This window comes from Bombina bombina, chromosome 1 (assembly GCF_027579735.1).
Source record: "Bombina bombina isolate aBomBom1 chromosome 1, aBomBom1.pri, whole genome shotgun sequence".
In the NCBI taxonomy this organism is placed as follows: domain Eukaryota; kingdom Metazoa; phylum Chordata; class Amphibia; order Anura; family Bombinatoridae; genus Bombina; species Bombina bombina.
Window position 1 is genome coordinate 1,275,581,697 of NC_069499.1, and position 17,999 is coordinate 1,275,599,695.

Consider the following 17,999-nt stretch of genomic DNA (forward strand, 5'->3'; position numbering starts at 1 on the left):
GACTATATATAAACATTTATTATAAAAGCAGCAGTGTCATACCTTTGCATGAACAGAAAGCAGGCAGTAATAAGCAGCTACTAAGTCTATGTATCCAGTGATTTGTGGTTCATATACAGTGATATTGTGATTTGCATATAGGTAGGAAAAAGGGAGACATCATAATAAGACAGAGCCAGAGTAAGGAGCCAACGGACATATTGCACTTGAATGAGGCCCCCTGTGGAAAGGTTTGCAGGAATTCTGAAATGACCAAACCTATTATTTCACAGAAGCAATAATCTCTGATCAATGACAGTTTATGGTGATAGTAATATGCATCATCTGCCTGTCCATATTACAGGTGGATATTTTTTAGCTAGTGAAATATAAACATTTCAATTTAGGTACATCTGCATTTGTTTTATTTTACACCAAGGGGTGGCTGTCATCTTCTCCAGTTAAACCACAATATAGTTAACACAATACATTACATCTAGTAGCTTACCAAGTAACATATAGCAAACAGTCTTCAGCGCTATCTCTTAGTTTTGCAAAATATGAATAAGGAAGTGAGATCAAATATCTTGTTCTTAAACTTTAAATATTGAGTTCATGATTTGTTTTGACTCTATGGCCCAACCACACTGAACTGAGTTGCTGAGTAAGAGAGTGATGAATTTCACAAACTCTTACCCCTAGTCTTTGTATTTCTAAAGACGAACAAGGCACCATAGTAAAGCAGTGTTGGTGTAGCCAAAAAAGTCCATTAAAAAAAGGCTTTAAAAAAAGAAAGCCCAAGTGAATGGAAGAGGAAGATATATCTGTCTCCAACAATGTGTTAATGACAATATTATACTGCATCATCAGTAACAACAATGGGGTTTACATGGCCTCCTCCCAAAGAAACTTCATCAACTTGCTTCCTTCTCACTTCTGGTGGTGGACGGGGAGGAGGGTTCTCAGGAGGGCGTTTGATGGTCTCTGCAATTTTTAATTTCTTTTCTGGTTTCATTTCAATGGGACGCCATTCCTCACCACGTATAGCAGCCTGCAGAAAGAACAAAAGGTAGCAAAAGTAACTTAAACTGTGTACTACCTGTAGTATGATGTGTAGTAAGTGTAGTATGCTTTACACTAAACTACAACAACATTATTAATACATTTACTAAAAGACCTGAGCTGATGCATGGGGACTAATAATCTGAATAGTCTAATAGATCACAATGAGAATAGTCATTATACTTCCATACTCTATTCTCATTAATTTGACAGCATTTCTACAAAAGGTAACTATGCCCTTATCCCTAGTCCCACTAAGTGAACAGTATGTCTCCCAGGATGCTTACCAAGAAGTATATAATGCTGGCAATGCCTAGACACACAGTGCCCAATATTGTGGATAAGATAAAACCTCCAGGTACGGCTAGGCTGTTGGTACAAAAAAGCAATATTAAGACTCCAAAACCAAAGGATTCTTGGACATGTAAATTTGACAATTAAAATAGACAGTTTATATATAAGAAATGGATTATTAGATTACTAGACAAATTAACAATGCACTTTCATTGGCTAGGTGTTAAGGGATGATTATTTCATATACTGATATATCCTCCCATTACATTTATTATTATAATTTATAAGTAGAGCCCCAGTAGATTCCACAGCAATATAAACATAAGTGCAACACACAAATGGTAACATGTATAAGAGGCAATAATAGACCATATAAATGGGTATAGGGACCTGCTGTGAGTTGCCAATTGTTGTAGATCCCTTATATAAAAGTGATCTACAGGACCTGATTGTGAGATTGCATGCTGAGAGGTTGCAAAATGGAGTAGATAAAGGAAGGAGATCAATTGGGGTAAGAAGTTTAGTGTAGATTGTAAGCCTTCCTGGATAGTAGATTTTTAAGGAGCATTTTAAACTTTGAAAGCTAGTGGTAAATCTTCTGAGGCAAATCTGACAAAATCCTGTAGATGTGTATGTGAACAAAAGAGGGGGGAACAAAGCATGTCTTGGGCAGAGCAAACTGAATGAGTGGGAGAGTATCTAAAGACAAGGGCAGATATATAGGAGGGAGCAGTTTTATTGAGCCTTGAAGGTTAGGTTCAGGATTTTACATTTAGTTTCTGGAGATTAGAGGAAGCCAGTGGAGGGATTGGCAGAGAGGTGAATCAGATGAGGAGTGACATGTAAGTTTAGCAGATGCATTCATTATGGATTCTAAATGGGATAGAAGGCAACTAGGAAGACAAGAAAGGATGTAGTTCCAATACTCAAGGATGGAAATTATGAATGAGTGGATTAAAATCTTAGTTGTGTCATGTGTGAGTAAATGGTTTCATCTTGAGAGGTATACTGGCTATAATTCAAAATGATATCATAGTTTCTGGTATAAGATACTTACGCTGCATGGAGGATAGCGCGGACATAGTAATTACGTGTCAGGGGACCAAATGCTTTAAGAACAGTTGACATGCATGACTGGCCACTGTAAAGAGGACAAAAATACTTTTTATCTAAAACCCACATTGTTTTCAAAAACATCACTACAATGTGGCAACTGCAGATAAAGACTTTGCATATCCCACCCATAGAAATAGTGATGGAGTTCTATAGAACTCCAACACACAAAACCCTTAAGACACCATACAGAGACTTACCATCTCTCCATTGTGGAACCCTTCTTGCGCTTGCTTCGTGGGTACTCCAGCAGACAAACAAAGACTCCAGCAGCACTGAAGTTGGATGTTAAGAATTGTTTCTACTTTTCAGCTAAATTTTCACAGACTAACAATAAACTGTTACATAGATAAAAAGAAGCATTTTCTCAGGAATGAACAACAGCTCAGTAGCTTGTTCTATGGTGATTTACCACCAGGGATCAGCATCTTTTAGACCAATTGTGCTTTTCACAGAGAAGAACTTTCATGAATTATATTAGTCTGATCCTACCTAACAAGGGCAGTCCAGCCCAGAAACACCAGACAATCCCTCACTGAAAAAGGAACATGGCAAACCCAGTAAATCCTTTTGGGTTTTATTTGGGCTTCGTCAGTGTGGTGCAACCATATTCCTCTAAGCACATTGGGCAAGGAGTCTATGTCCATGTATGGCTTCCCCCATCACCCTTAGGGACAGGCTGGACTGTCCTTTTGGATGGGTTCAGACTGATATACTACAGGAAAGTTCTCTTCTTGGAAAGCACAGATTGGGCAGACAGAAGCTGCATCCTGGGTGGGTACCATCCAATTTCTCATATGTATTTTAGTCTCCCTAAGGCTAATGGGGGCAACCAGACGTGGACCCCTTGCTCACTGTGCCTAGAGAAATATAGCTACAGTTCCACTGATGAACTCCATATAGGCCAAAACGTACGGCTGGGGTTAACTGTACAAATACTTATGAGAATTGCCTGGTAGCTGATGTACTCAACAGAGGGCCCTGTTGCAAAATTTGTCTTTGGGGCCCCTAAAAGGCAACTCATTAGTAAGAAATAGTAATATTATACATGCTGCTGTTTATAATGATTTTGAAGATATATAGATGGATCTGCAACCTGCACTAATACAAGGCTCCCATGCATTAGGATTGTACACACACCTTTGCATAGAGTAGCTAATATCGCCCCCCCCCCCCCAGCACTTAGGCCTTGGTGCCACTGCAACAATGGTAGTTCCGCCCCTGAGAGCAGGGGTGGTGAACCTATGGTTCAAGTTGGCATGTTGGCTTCTGGGCTATCACAATACTGATTGGTTTAAATTATTTTAAGCAATTCCGTTTTAATTGCTTACATATGTCATGGATTTAAAACAAAACAAAAAAATAAATAATATTTTAATGTTTCTTTAATGTTCCTCTTAATTTTAAAATGAGCACTTGGAGATAACTTTCTAAAAAAAAAGAAAACTTTCAACTTGGGCACACATTCTCGAAAAGCATTATCACCCCTGCATTAGATTGTGAATTCCAATCTCTGTAAGAACTCCACTGAGAAATATGTTAAAGCACCTTGTATGTTTTTGTTTTGTAATTCTACTCAATCTACTCCAATGAATTATATGAAAAATTAGGCAAAGATTCAATATTGCCAATGAATGCCCAATACCATTGGTCCTGACATTTCCCAAAGGCTTTCTGGGACATGAATGTGTGCGGGTCATGTGGGCAATGTTTTATGGAGACTGGGAGAGGTGGGGCTTTGCGTGTGCTGTTGGAAGTGTTGGGTGGAGTCTGTGTGTGTCATGAGTCTGGTCAATTCTTGGGAAACCGGGACATTTGCCCCTTATACTTTGCAGACCTCCCAGCCAGCCCATAAAAATTCTGCAAGATGCGGCAAGGTTGGGAGTATTGTAATATGTTTAATTGATACATCCTGCATTAAAGAATAGTATTAAATTAGAGACACGTTTTAAATTAGGAATTTCATATCATTTGAGTAATGTTATAATTAATAGATTTAATTTGTGTACAAGATTAATTGTTTAAAAACAGAATTTATGTTTACCTGATAAATTACTTTCTCCAACGGTGTGTCCGGTCCACGGCGTCATCCTTACTTGTGGGATATTCTCTTCCCCAACAGGAAATGGCAAAGAGCCCAGCAAAGCTGGTCACATGATCCCTCCTAGGCTCCGCCTACCCCAGTCATTCGACCGACGTTAAGGAGGAATATTTGCATAGGAGAAACCATATGATACCGTGGTGACTGTAGTTAAAGAAAATAAATTATCAGACCTGATTAAAAAACCAGGGCGGGCCGTGGACCGGACACACCGTTGGAGAAAGTAATTTATCAGGTAAACATAAATTCTGTTTTCTCCAACATAGGTGTGTCCGGTCCACGGCGTCATCCTTACTTGTGGGAACCAATACCAAAGCTTTAGGACACGGATGAAGGGAGGGAGCAAATCAGGTCACCTAAATGGAAGGCACCACGGCTTGCAAAACCTTTCTCCCAAAAATAGCCTCAGAAGAAGCAAAAGTATCAAACTTGTAAAATTTGGTAAAAGTGTGCAGTGAAGACCAAGTCGCTGCCCTACATATCTGATCAACAGAAGCCTCGTTCTTGAAGGCCCATGTGGAAGCCACAGCCCTAGTGGAATGAGCTGTGATTCTTTCAGGAGGCTGCCGTCCGGCAGTCACATAAGACAATCTGATGATGCTTTTAATCCAAAAAGAGAGAGAGGTAGAAGTTGCTTTTTGACCTCTCCTTTTACCAGAATAAACAACAAACAAGGAAGATGTTTGTCTAAAATCCTTTGTAGCATCTAAATAGAATTTTAGAGCGCGAACAACATCCAAATTGTGCAACAAACGTTCCTTCTTCGAAACTGGTTTCGGACACAAAGAAGGTACGACTATCTCCTGGTTAATGTTTTTGTTAGAAACAACTTTTGGAAGAAAACCAGGTTTAGTACGTAAAACCACCTTATCTGCATGGAACACCAGATAAGGAGGAGAACACTGCAGAGCAGATAATTCTGAAACTCTTCTAGCAGAAGAAATTGCAACCAAAAACAAAACTTTCCAAGATAATAACTTAATATCAACGGAATGTAAGGGTTCAAACGGAACCCCCTGAAGAACTGAAAGAACTAAGTTGAGACTCCAAGGAGGAGTCAAAGGTTTGTAAACAGGCTTGATTCTAACCAGAGCCTGAACAAAGGCTTGAACATCTGGCACAGCTGCCAGCTTTTTGTGAAGTAACACAGACAAGGCAGAAATCTGTCCCTTCAAGGAACTTGCAGATAATCCTTTCTCCAATCCTTCTTGAAGAAAGGATAGAATCTTAGGAATCTTTACCTTGTCCCAAGGGAATCCTTTAGATTCACACCAACAGATATATTTTTTCCATATTTTGTGGTAAATTTTTCTAGTTACAGGCTTTCTGGCCTGAACAAGAGTATCAATAACAGAATCTGAGAACCCTCGTTTTGATAAGATCAAGCGTTCAATCTCCAAGCAGTCAGCTGGAGTGAGATCAGATTCGGATGTTCGAACGGACCTTGAACAAGAAGGTCTCGTCTCAAAGGTAGCTTCCATGGTGGAGCCGATGACATATTCACCAGATCTGCATACCAAGTCCTGCGTGGCCACGCAGGAGCTATCAAGATCACCGACGCCCTCTCTTGATTGATCCTGGCTACCAGCCTGGGGATGAGAGGAAACGGCGGGAATACATAAGCTAGTTTGAAGGTCCAAGGTGCTACTAGTGCATCTACTAGAGTCGCCTTGGGATCCCTGGATCTGGACCCGTAGCAAGGAACCTTGAAGTTCTGACGAGAGGCCATCAGATCCATGTCTGGAATGCCCCACAGTTGAGTAATTTGGGCAAAGATTTCCGGATGGAGTTCCCACTCCCCCGGATGTAATGTCTGACGACTCAGAAAATCCGCTTCCCAATTTTCCACTCCTGGGATGTGGATTGCAGATAGGTGGCAGGAGTGAGTCTCCGCCCATTGAATGATTTTGGTCACTTCTTCCATCGCCAGGGAACTCCTTGTTCCCCCCTGATGGTTGATGTACGCAACAGTCGTCATGTTGTCTGATTGAAACCGTATGAACTTGGCCTTTGCTAGCTGAGGCCAAGCCTTGAGAGCATTGAATATCGCTCTCAGTTCCAGAATATTTATCGGTAGAAGAGATTCTTCCCGAGACCAAAGACCCTGAGCTTTCAGGGGTCCCCAGACCGCGCCCCAGCCCATCAGACTGGCGTCGGTCGTGACAATGACCCACTCTGGTCTGCGGAAGGTCATCCCTTGTGACAGGTTGTCCAGGGACAGCCACCAACGGAGTGAGTCTCTGGTCCTCTGATTTACTTGTATCTTCGGAGACAAGTCTGTATAGTCCCCATTCCACTGACTGAGCATGCACAGTTGTAATGGTCTTAGATGAATGCGCGCAAAAGGAACTATGTCCATTGCCGCTACCATCAAACCTATTACTTCCATGCACTGCGCTATGGAAGGAAGAGGAACGGAATGAAGTGTTTGACAAGAGTTTAGAAGTTTTGTTTTTCTGGCCTCTGTCAGAAAAATCCTCATTTCTAAGGAGTCTATTATTGTTCCCAAGAAGGGAACCCTTGTCGACGGAGATAGAGAACTCTTTTCCACGTTCACTTTCCATCCGTGAGATCTGAGAAAGGCCAGGACTATGTCCGTGTGAGCCTTTGCTTGAGGAAGGGACGACGCTTGAATCAGAATGTCGTCCAAGTAAGGAACTACTGCAATGCCCCTTGGTCTTAGTACCGCTAGAAGGGACCCTAGTACCTTTGTGAAAATCCTTGGAGCAGTGGCTAATCCGAAAGGAAGCGCCACGAACTGGTAATGCTTGTCCAGGAATGCGAACCTTAGGTACCGATGATGTTCCTTGTGGATAGGAATATGTAGATACGCATCCTTTAAATCCACCGTGGTCATGAATTGACCTTCCTGGATGGAAGGAAGAATTGTTCGAATGGTTTCCATTTTGAACGATGGAACCTTGAGAAACTTGTTTAAGATCTTGAGATCTAAGATTGGTCTGAACGTTCCCTCTTTTTTGGGAACTATGAACAGATTGGAGTAGAACCCCATCCCTTGTTCTCCTAATGGAACAGGATGAATCACTCCCATTTTTAACAGGTCTTCTACACAATGTAAGAATGCCTGTCTCTTTATATGGTCTGAAGACAATTGAGACCTGTGGAACCTCCCCCTTGGGGGAAGCCCCTTGAATTCCAGAAGATAACCTTGGGAGACTATTTCTAGTGCCCAAGGATCCAGAACATCTCTTGCCCAAGCCTGAGCAAAGAGAGAGAGTCTGCCCCCCACCAGATCCGGTCCCGGATCGGGGGCCAACATTTCATGCTGTCTTGGTAGCAGTGGCAGGTTTCTTGGCCTGCTTTCCCTTGTTCCAGCCTTGCATTGGTCTCCAGGCTGGCTTGGCTTGAGAAGTATTACCCTCTTGCTTAGAGGACGTAGCACTTGGGGCTGGTCCGTTTCTACGAAAGGGACGAAAATTAGGTTTATTTTTGGCCTTGAAAGACCTATCCTGAGGAAGGGCGTGGCCCTTACCCCCAGTGATATCAGAGATAATCTCTTTCAAGTCAGGGCCAAACAGCGTTTTCCCCTTGAAAGGAATGTTAAGTAGTTTGTTCTTGGAAGACGCATCCGCTGACCAAGATTTCAACCAAAGCGCTCTGCGCGCCACAATAGCAAACCCAGAATTTTTCGCCGCTAACCTAGCCAATTGCAAAGTGGCGTCTAGGGTGAAAGAATTGGCCAATTTGAGAGCACGGATTCTGTCCATAATCTCCTCATAAGGAGGAGAATCACTATCGATCGCCTTTACTAGCTCATCGAACCAGAAACACGCGGCTGTAGTGACAGGGACAATGCATGAAATTGGTTGTAGAAGGTAACCTTGCTGAACAAACATCTTTTTAAGCAAACCTTCTAATTTTTTATCCATAGGATCTTTGAAAGCACAACTATCTTCTATGGGTATAGTGGTGCGTTTGTTTAAAGTAGAAACCGCTCCCTCGACCTTGGGGACTGTCTGCCATAAGTCCTTTCTGGGGTCGACCATAGGAAACAATTTTTTAAATATGGGGGGAGGGACGAAAGGTATACCGGGCCTTTCCCATTCTTTATTTACAATGTCCGCCACCCGCTTGGGTATAGGAAAAGCTTCTGGGAGCCCCGGGACCTCTAGGAACTTGTCCATTTTACATAGTTTCTCTGGGATGATCAAATTCTCACAATCATCCAGAGTGGATAATACCTCCTTAAGCAGAGCGCGGAGATGTTCCAACTTAAATTTAAATGTAATCACATCGGGTTCAGCTTGTTGAGAAATTTTCCCTGAATCTGAAATTTCTCCCTCAGACAAAACCTCCCTGGCCCCCTCAGACTGGTGTAGGGGCATTTCAGAACCATTATCATCAGCGTCCCCATGCTCTTCAGTATCTAAAACAGAGCAGTCGCGCTTGCGCTGATAAGTGGGCATTTTGGCTAAAATGTTTTTGATAGAATTATCCATTACAGCCGTTAATTGTTGCATAGTAAGGAGTATTGGCGCGCTAGATGTACTAGGGGCCTCCTGAGTGGGCAAGACTGGTGTAGACGAAGGAGGGAATGATGCAGTACCATGCTTACTCCCCTCACTTGAGGAATCATCTTGGGCATCATTTTCAGTGTCACATAAATCACATCTATTTAAATGAGAAGGAACCTTGGCTTCCCCACATTCAGAACACAGTCTATCTGGTAGTTCAGACATGTTAAAACAGGCATAAACTTGATAACAAAGTACAAAAAACGTTTTAAAATAAAACCGTTACTGTCACTTTAAATTTTAAACTGAACACACTTTATTACTGCAATTGCGAAAAAGTATGAAGGAAATGTTCAAAATTCACCAAAATTTCACCACAGTGTCTTAAAGCCTTAAAAGTATTGCACACCAAATTTGGAAGCTTTAACCCTTAAAATAACGGAACCGGAGCCGTTTTTATCTTTAACCCCTTTACAGTCCCTGGTATCTGCTTTGCTGAGACCCAACCAAGTCCAAAGGGGAATACGATACCAAATGACGCCTTCAGAAAGTCTTTTCTATGTATCAGAGCTCCTCACACATGCGACTGCATGTCATGCTTCTCAAAAACAAGTGCGCAATACCGGCGCGAAAATGAGGCTCTGCCTATGATTAGGGAAAGCCCCTAGAGAATAAGGTGTCTAAAACAGTGCCTGCCGATATTATTTTACAAAAATACCCAGATTAAATGATTCCTCAAGGCTAAATATGTGTATATATGAATCGATTTAGCCCAGAAAATGTCTACAGTCTTAATAAGCCCTTGTGAAGCCCTTATTTACTGTCTGAATAAAAATGGCTTACCGGATCCCATAGGGAAAATGACAGCTTCCAGCATTACATCGTCTTGTTAGAATGTGTCATACCTCAAGCAGCAAAAGACTGCTCACTGTTCCCCCAACTGAAGTTAATTCCTCTCAACAGTCCTGTGTGGAACAGCCATGGATTTTAGTAACGGTTGCTAAAATCATTTTCCTCTTACAAACAGAAATCTTCATCTCTTTTCTGTTTCAGAGTAAATAGTACATACCAGCACTATTTTAAAATAACAAACTCTTGATTGAATAAAAAAACTACAGTTAAACACTAAAAAACTCTAAGCCATCTCCGTGGAGATGTTGCCTGTACAACGGCAAAGAGAATGACTGGGGTAGGCGGAGCCTAGGATGGATCATGTGACCAGCTTTGCTGGGCTCTTTGCCATTTCCTGTTGGGGAAGAGAATATCCCACAAGTAAGGATGACGCCGTGGACCGGACACACCTATGTTGGAGAAAGTGGGTTATGAACTATATTTTTTACACACTATTAAATAAAAAAATATATTGCTGTGAGATATCGAAAAAAGAAACTGATTATAATTTGATACAGAAGTATGCAGGATTTAATGACGTGTTCAAAGCAAATATATGCTCAGAATCATATGCAATATTTTAGAAAAATGTAACTGATTTATTTACGAAAACCCCTATAGAATTTAATGGTAATTTTCTGTTGAAAACTATTTAGATTAGTTGTTCTAAAGGACTGTGATTGACCCCTATATTAGTATCAATATTTAAGAGATAAATGTAAAGTTTTAGTTTCATTTTAGTAATAGGCGCTGAGATTTTATCCCAGGTTAAAAAAAGTCCTGTTCTTATTTGATATTTCCTGCTGAGGTCAATTAAGGATGGTTTTACATGAGCTGAAAATGAATAATCTCAGGTGGTTTAGTTTCCCTTTAAAAGGGATATTAAACAATATGAGATTGTAATATAAAATGTTTAAGTATAGTTTAAAAAAAAACAAAAAAAAAATAATTTGCAATATAGTTTATTTATTTTGCCCCTTTTCCTGTAATTTAGTTCTAAAAATTGTTGATTTTCTAAATTCCACTGAGTTTTTATGAAATAATGGGTACCACCATGTTTGAAGTTAAGTTTTCTATTTATTTCCCTCTCCTGCTGAGGACAATCAGGGACAAATTTAAAACAGACAATAAAAGAGACTGTGCAAGCAATGGCTGTGTGGAAACCCTTTTAGATAATTACTTTAATCCTATGTTCCACTCTTTATAGAAACTAAGGTACTTCATAGAAACTAAACCTTTACAGTTATATCTTCAATATTTAAACAACTAATATAACTGTAAAAAAAATACATCCACGTATTCTCAGGCTAATCTTTGTTTTGAATACATCACTATGTCTAGCATGTATTTATTGTTTAATATCCCTTTAAATAAGGAACAGGTTCAACAGGGAAAATGTAAAGGATAAAATCAAGAACATGACAGGAAGATAATTACAGGATACGCGTGAGGGATAAAGGAATTTCCAGATAAAAATTACAGGGAAGGGGAACTCCTAGATCACAAGGAAGGTGTAAACCAGGAAGAGAAGTCTGAAAAAAAGAACAATGGGCTAAAACAGGTATGAATAAAATCTAAGGTCTAGATTTGGAGTTTGGCGTTAGCCGTGAAAACCAGCGTTAGAGGCTCCTAACGCTGGTTTTAGGCTAACTCCGGTATTTGGAGTCACTCAAAATAGGGTCTAACGCTCACTTTTCAGCCACAACTTTTCCATACCGCAGATCCCCTTACGTAAATTGCGTATCCTATCTTTTCAATGGGATCTTTCTAACTCCGGTATTTAGAGTCGTGTCTGAAGTGAGCGTTAGAATTCTAACGACAAAACTCCAGCCGCAGGAAAAAAGTCAGTAGTTAAGAGCTTTCTGGGCTAACGCCGGTTTATAAAGCTCTTAACTACTGTGCTCTAAAGTACACTAACACCCATAAACTACCTATGTACCCCTAAACCGAGGTCCCCCCACATCGCCGCAACTCGATTACATTTTTTTAACCCCTAATCTGCCGACCGCCACCTACGTTATCCTTATGTACCCCTAATCTGCTGCCCCTAACACCGCCGACCCCTGTATTATATTTATTAACCCCTAACCTGCCCCCCACAACGTCGCCTCCACCTACCTACACTTATTAACCCCTAATCTGCCGACTGCAAAGCGCCGCCACCTACGTTATCCTTATGTACCCCTAATCTGCTGTCCCTAACACCGCCGACCCCTATATTATATTTATTAACCCCTAATCTGCCCCCCACAACGTCGCCTCCACCTGCCTACACTTATTAACCCCTAATCTGCCGACCGGACCTCACCGCTATTCTAATAAATGTATTAACCCCTAAAGCTAAGTCTAACCCTAACACTAACACCCCCCTAAATTAAATATAATTTTAATCTAACGAAATTAATTAACTCTTATTAAATAAATTATTCCTATTTAAAGATAAATACTTACCTGTAAAATAAATCCTAATATAGCTACAATATAAATTATAATTATATTATAGCTATTTTAGGATTTATATTTATTTTACAGATAACTTTGTATTTATTTTAACCAGGTACAATAGCTATTAAATGGTTAAGAACTATTTAATAGCTAAAATAGTTAAAATAATTACAAAATTACCTGTAAAATAAATCCTAACCTAAGTTACAATTAAACCTAACACTACACTATCAATAAATTAATTAAATAAACTACCTATAATTACCTACAATTAAACCTAACACTACACTATCAATAAATTAATTAAATACAATTCCTACAAATAAATACAATTAAATAAACTAGCTAAAGTACAAAAAATAAAAAAGAACTAAGTTACAAAAAATAAAAAAATATTTACAAACATAAGAAAAATATTACAACAATTTTAAACTAATTACACCTACTCTAAGCCCCCTAATAAAATAACAAAGCCCCCCCAAAATAAAAAAATGCCCTACCCTATTCTAAATTACTAAAGTTCAAAGCTCTTTTACCTTACCAGCCCTGAACAGGGCCCTTTGCGGGGCATGCCCCAAAGAATTAAGCTCTTTTGCCTGTAAAAAAAAAACATACAATACCCCCCCAACATTACAACCCACCACCCACATACCCCTAATCTAACCCAAACCCCCCTTATATAAACCTAACACTAAGCCCCTGAAGATCTTCCTACCTTATCTTCACCATACCAGGTTCACCGATCTGTCCTGAAGAGGTCCTCCGATGTCCTGATCCAAGCCCAAGCGGGGGGCTGAAGAGGTCCATGATCCGGCTGAAGTCTTCATCCAAGCGGGAGCTGAAGAGGTCCATGATCCGGATGAAGTCTTCATCCAAGCGGGAGCTGAAGAGGTCCATGATCTGGATGAAGTCTTCTATCAACGGCATCTTCAATCTTCTTTCTTCCGGATCCATCTTGCAGACCTCCGACGCGGAACATCCTCTTCTCCCGACGCCTACTAGCCGAATGACGGTTCCTTTAAGGGTGCGGCCAGAAAAAAGCCGGCGTTAGTTTTTCGGGTCGTTACCGACAAAACTCAAATCTAGCTGTGAGTATGGACAATAAAGCCATTTTATTTATTTGCGGTATCTAAAAGAGCTTTTAAAATATATATTGATGGCTGTAATGTTTTTTTGGTAAATTAATTCCATTAATCCATTCACAATGTCATGCTCTCCCAAAGGTTTCTGTCAGATTATTTTGGACAATTTTTATCTTGAAGATATAACATATTACTGTTTTTTTTAGTTCTCAAAACTGTGAATTTGTGTCTGCAGAAATAACATGCCCCTTCTTCACAGCAAAATGTTATAAAGTTTACATACAGAGTTGATCAATAGACATTAAAGGGACATAATCATGAAAGATAACTTTTGGGTTTTCAGGTAGAGCATACCATTTTCAGATTTACTTCTATTATCACATTTGCTTCATTCTCTTGGAATCCTTTGTTGAAGGAGAGCAATGCTCTACTGGGGCCTAGCTGAATACATTGGGTGACAGTGACAAGCAGCTAGCTCACAGTAGTGCATTGCTTCTGAGCCTACCTATGCAGGCTTTTCAACAATGGATACCAAGAGAACAAAACAAATTAGAGAAGTCAATTGGAAAATTGTAAAAAATTGCATGTTCTTTCTGAATCATGAAAGTTTAATTTTGACTTTACTGTTCCTTTAACCCCTTAACGACCAAGGACGTACAATTTACGTCCTACAAAAAACGGTCGTTAATAACCAAGTACGTGCCTTGTACGTCCTCAGGGGTTTTAAGCGTTGGAAGTGATTGTTATCACTTTCAGCTGCTTTTAGGGTATTACAGCGAAGCCTCGAAATTGAGGCATCGTTCAATACCCTCTGGTAAGCAACCAATGCAGAGTGGACCACTCTGTGGCCCTCTCTGCATCGGGCAGCAATGGTGCAGATTGTTGGTGGTGTGGGAGGGATAGGAGGGAGGCGGCTGGGCGGCCCATCGCTGGAGAGAGCTTGAGGAGGGCATGAGCGAGTGGAACCGCTACGCTACGCAAACATATTTGTGAGAGGAAGGAGTGAAAGGAATCTGGGAGGGGGAGGTGGGTATGGTATTAAAGGGGGGGCAGCTACACTACGGAAAAAATGGGTTTATTAAAAATAAAATAAAAATGTAGCCCAATATTACTGCAAACTGGGTGCTGGCAGACAGCTGCAGTACCTAAGATGGCTGCAAATAGGAAGGGGGGGAAGTTAAGAGAGCTGGGGGGGGGGGATATATAAAAAAAGGATATATATATATATATATATATATACACACACACATACACCTTTTATTTTAGAACTGGCAGACTGGGGGTGACCATTGTGGGGTGGGGGAGGAAAGAGCTGTTTGAGAAGAATTAGAGAGGGATCAGGGAGGTGGGATCTGTCAGGTGGGAGGGTAATCTATAGACTAAAGCTAAAATTAACCCTACAAGCTACCTAATTAACACCTTCACTGCTGGGCATAATACAAGTGCGGTTTGCAGCGGCGTTTAGCATCATTCTAATTACCAAAAAGTTGCATCTTTCTAGGGCATCTCCCTATGAGTAAAAAGGGGAAACCAGGCGTGGACTCCTTACACATATGCCCTAAAGAGATGCAACTGCACCTCACTGACGAGGTCCAAGAGAGGCCGAAACGTACGTCTGGGGTTTGTTGTTTTCTCTTGTTCAGCGAAGAATTGCCTGGTACTTCGGTGCTGGACTGACAGGCTCAAACTGATATGCTACAGGATATTTTTTCTCTGTGAAAGGCATAATGTGCTAAAAGAGACTGCACCCTGAGTGGCACTGGCCTTGTGGACAAGCATGGAAGTTTTTCTAGCTTTTGTTCTGTCTCAGTTGAGTGCGTCGCTCTATTTTCTTGTGTGGGTACAGTAAATGAGTAAGAGGACAATACAGCTAAACACAAACACCACAGAAATGTAAAAACAGCCCTGGTCCCTAACGGTAAGAAAATTGAAAAATAGTCTGGTCACTAAGGGGTTAATTACATTGCTCCCCTGCAAATCTATGTACACAGAATCAACCCATACTAAGTTTCAAGAAGCTCAGTGAATATTAGTTTGTTTGGAGTAGAATAGATCTGCACAAGGACCTAGGTGTGAGGAGGGAGGGGCAAGCATTAAAAATGAAAAATAATGTTATTGTTTTAGTTATGTAAAACTATTTCAATTGCTATTATTAATGTAATCATTTTTCTCCTTCCAATAAAGTACAGGTGAAAAGTTGATCAAATATAATTGCTTAACCAATTAAACTGGAGATAGTTCACCTTAAAATGCTTTATCTATACATATCTAATTATATATAACCAAATCAGTAATGGTCTAATATAACTAAAGAAAGAGTCCACAGCTGCATTCATTACTTTTGGGAAAACAATACCCAAGCTATAGAGGACAATGAATGCTAAAAACGGGAGGGTAAAAGAGGTGGCCCATTCTGAGGGCACCAGGCCTGAAACCACAACCCAGCAAAAATCCCACTTCGTGGGAAAACATATGAAAAGGAAAAACTGCCCCAAGGACACCAACCCGCAGAGAGTCCACAAGCCGTGCTAGAGACCACGGAAATAGACTCAACTGAGCCAACACTCCTCCAGGAGACACCATTGCCCAAAGGTCGTTCCTCAACCACACACCCTTACAGAGGAAGGGGAACAACAATCGAAAACTCCCAAAGGGGAGAGGACATGGAGGAACAAACAAGGATTCTCGGAAGACCCTAAACAGGGTGCAATAAGATCCAAATAAAAATGGAAAACCCCAAAAAATGAGCCAAGCTCACATGGGCCTTAAGGGTTCCTGAAACAAGGGAAGGCAATGCCCAGACCCCAAACTGTACAGAACAACAAGGTTGAGACCGGCAATCAGAACAGAGAAGAAAAATTCTCTGAAAAAAACAGAGCAACCGCCCTAAAAAAACAACTGAAACCGGAGTCCCAAGTCACCAGTAACTCAGAATATCAAAATATTCCCAAACCAACACGTGCATCAAACCCAGAGAAGCAACCTCTAAACACCACACGCTGCAGTAGCAAGATGACTTGAAAAATAAAATAGATAGCCAATCACCAACTGACAGACTGCTAACTTCCACTAATTAGGGGGAACACTGCAGGTTATTCAAAGCCGCAAGGCCTACCCATGTGTCTGGAACAACGAAGAGCCCAGAACCTTAAAGAGGCTCACCGTACCTCAACGATTCAAGGATAGACAACATATCTCAGATTCTATTCCAATACCGGACCCAAGTAACCTACAGGACTGAAAGACAGGGGGACAGAAAGGACCCCAACCACCAGATAAAAGGGCAAGATGGGATGGCCTCAGGCTCCCCAACAGAGCTCGGGAGCCCTCCAGAAGCACCTACAAACAGGTATTCCCAATGAGAACCCCCAAAGAGATAGGTAGTAAAAGACAGAAGCCCAATGAAATCTAGCCCGACACTCTATGGCAGTCTCCACACAGCACGTCCACAGGTACTCACAAGGAGAACCCCATAAAAACCAAGTGCAACTAAGAGATCTAACTTGGAGACTGCAAAACCCCAGATGGAACAGAACAATCCCAGAAAGTGGAGCACTCTCTGTACAGGATAAACCACCTGTTCCAACCCCCTGCACACAGGGCAGGACAACTATCCTCCAGAAAGAGGAAAACCTCACCTCCTTAAGAAAGGCAAACAACCCCCCCCAAGGGAAAGGCACAGCTAATGAACAGCGCACACGCTCACAAGGCCAAGGCCATAGTCTGAGCCGAATGAAAAACATCCAGGTGCCACTGAGGAATATGAAAAGGGAACTTCCCAAGAGGGAAGCACATACCATTTAAGAACACAGAACTCCTGGCCAAGTTGCTAGTAACTCAACTAGCGAGACCATAAAATATAGTCTCTGTTCCCTGGAAAACTAGAGCTCCCAAAACAGCTATAGGATCATAAAATTCCAGCAAAAGAATGCCAGATAAGGTCATGAAGAAAGAGTACCTGCACCCACAGCGGGATCCAGGTAGAGAAACCATGGAGCTAACCCCTAATCTGACCAGCTGGCTTAAGCCCAGAAAGATCCAGAAAAAAGTAAGGCCCGAGCCCCAGAATTTTTTAAACCAACAATACTCCATCTGAATAAAACAGATTACACAGAGGATAGACTCACTCATAAATCCCAACCCAAGGGGAAGGGAACACCCCTTACAGAAGTCCAACTCCGAAAGAGCTAGGGCACGACAGAACCACTAAGATTCTAAGCCTAACAGGCGTACAACACCCAACTTCCAGAACCAAGGGAAATATCGGGGACGAAGTCACCCGAAGAGCGAGTTAACAAAGTCTAGTCTCCATAATCTCCTCAGAGTACAGAACCAGTGAACTATATCCAAGGAAAAAGAATGTATAGCATCCCAAACCCCCGGAAACAACCCCTAGACAGAGCCAGGATAAGGAGACCACATAGACTATAATTCCTAATAAGGAACGACTAACTCCCAAAGTAGAAAAGACTGCATGGCCCTTCCAAAAGGAGAAAATGGACAAAGTCCAGAGAACTCGACCCAAAAGAAGAGTCCCAAAAAGAACAAGCCCAGAAG

At 41.2% G+C, this 17,999-nt stretch overlaps 1 protein-coding gene across 1 annotated transcript in view; it reads right to left on the reverse strand.

Annotated features, from left to right (window-relative positions):
- Positions 1–17,999, reverse strand: part of LOC128648567 (cytochrome b-245 light chain) — a 36,961-nt gene continuing 18,962 nt past the window's right edge. Inside the window, exons 3-6 of the mRNA XM_053701320.1 lie at positions 2,649–2,723; positions 2,393–2,476; positions 1,329–1,410; positions 1–1,030 (exon numbers count right to left, since the gene is read on the reverse strand). Of these exons, the coding sequence (XP_053557295.1) occupies positions 833–1,030; positions 1,329–1,410; positions 2,393–2,476; positions 2,649–2,723 (439 nt within the window). The 3' untranslated portion in view covers positions 1–832. The remainder of the gene's footprint in view (positions 1,031–1,328; positions 1,411–2,392; positions 2,477–2,648; positions 2,724–17,999) is intronic.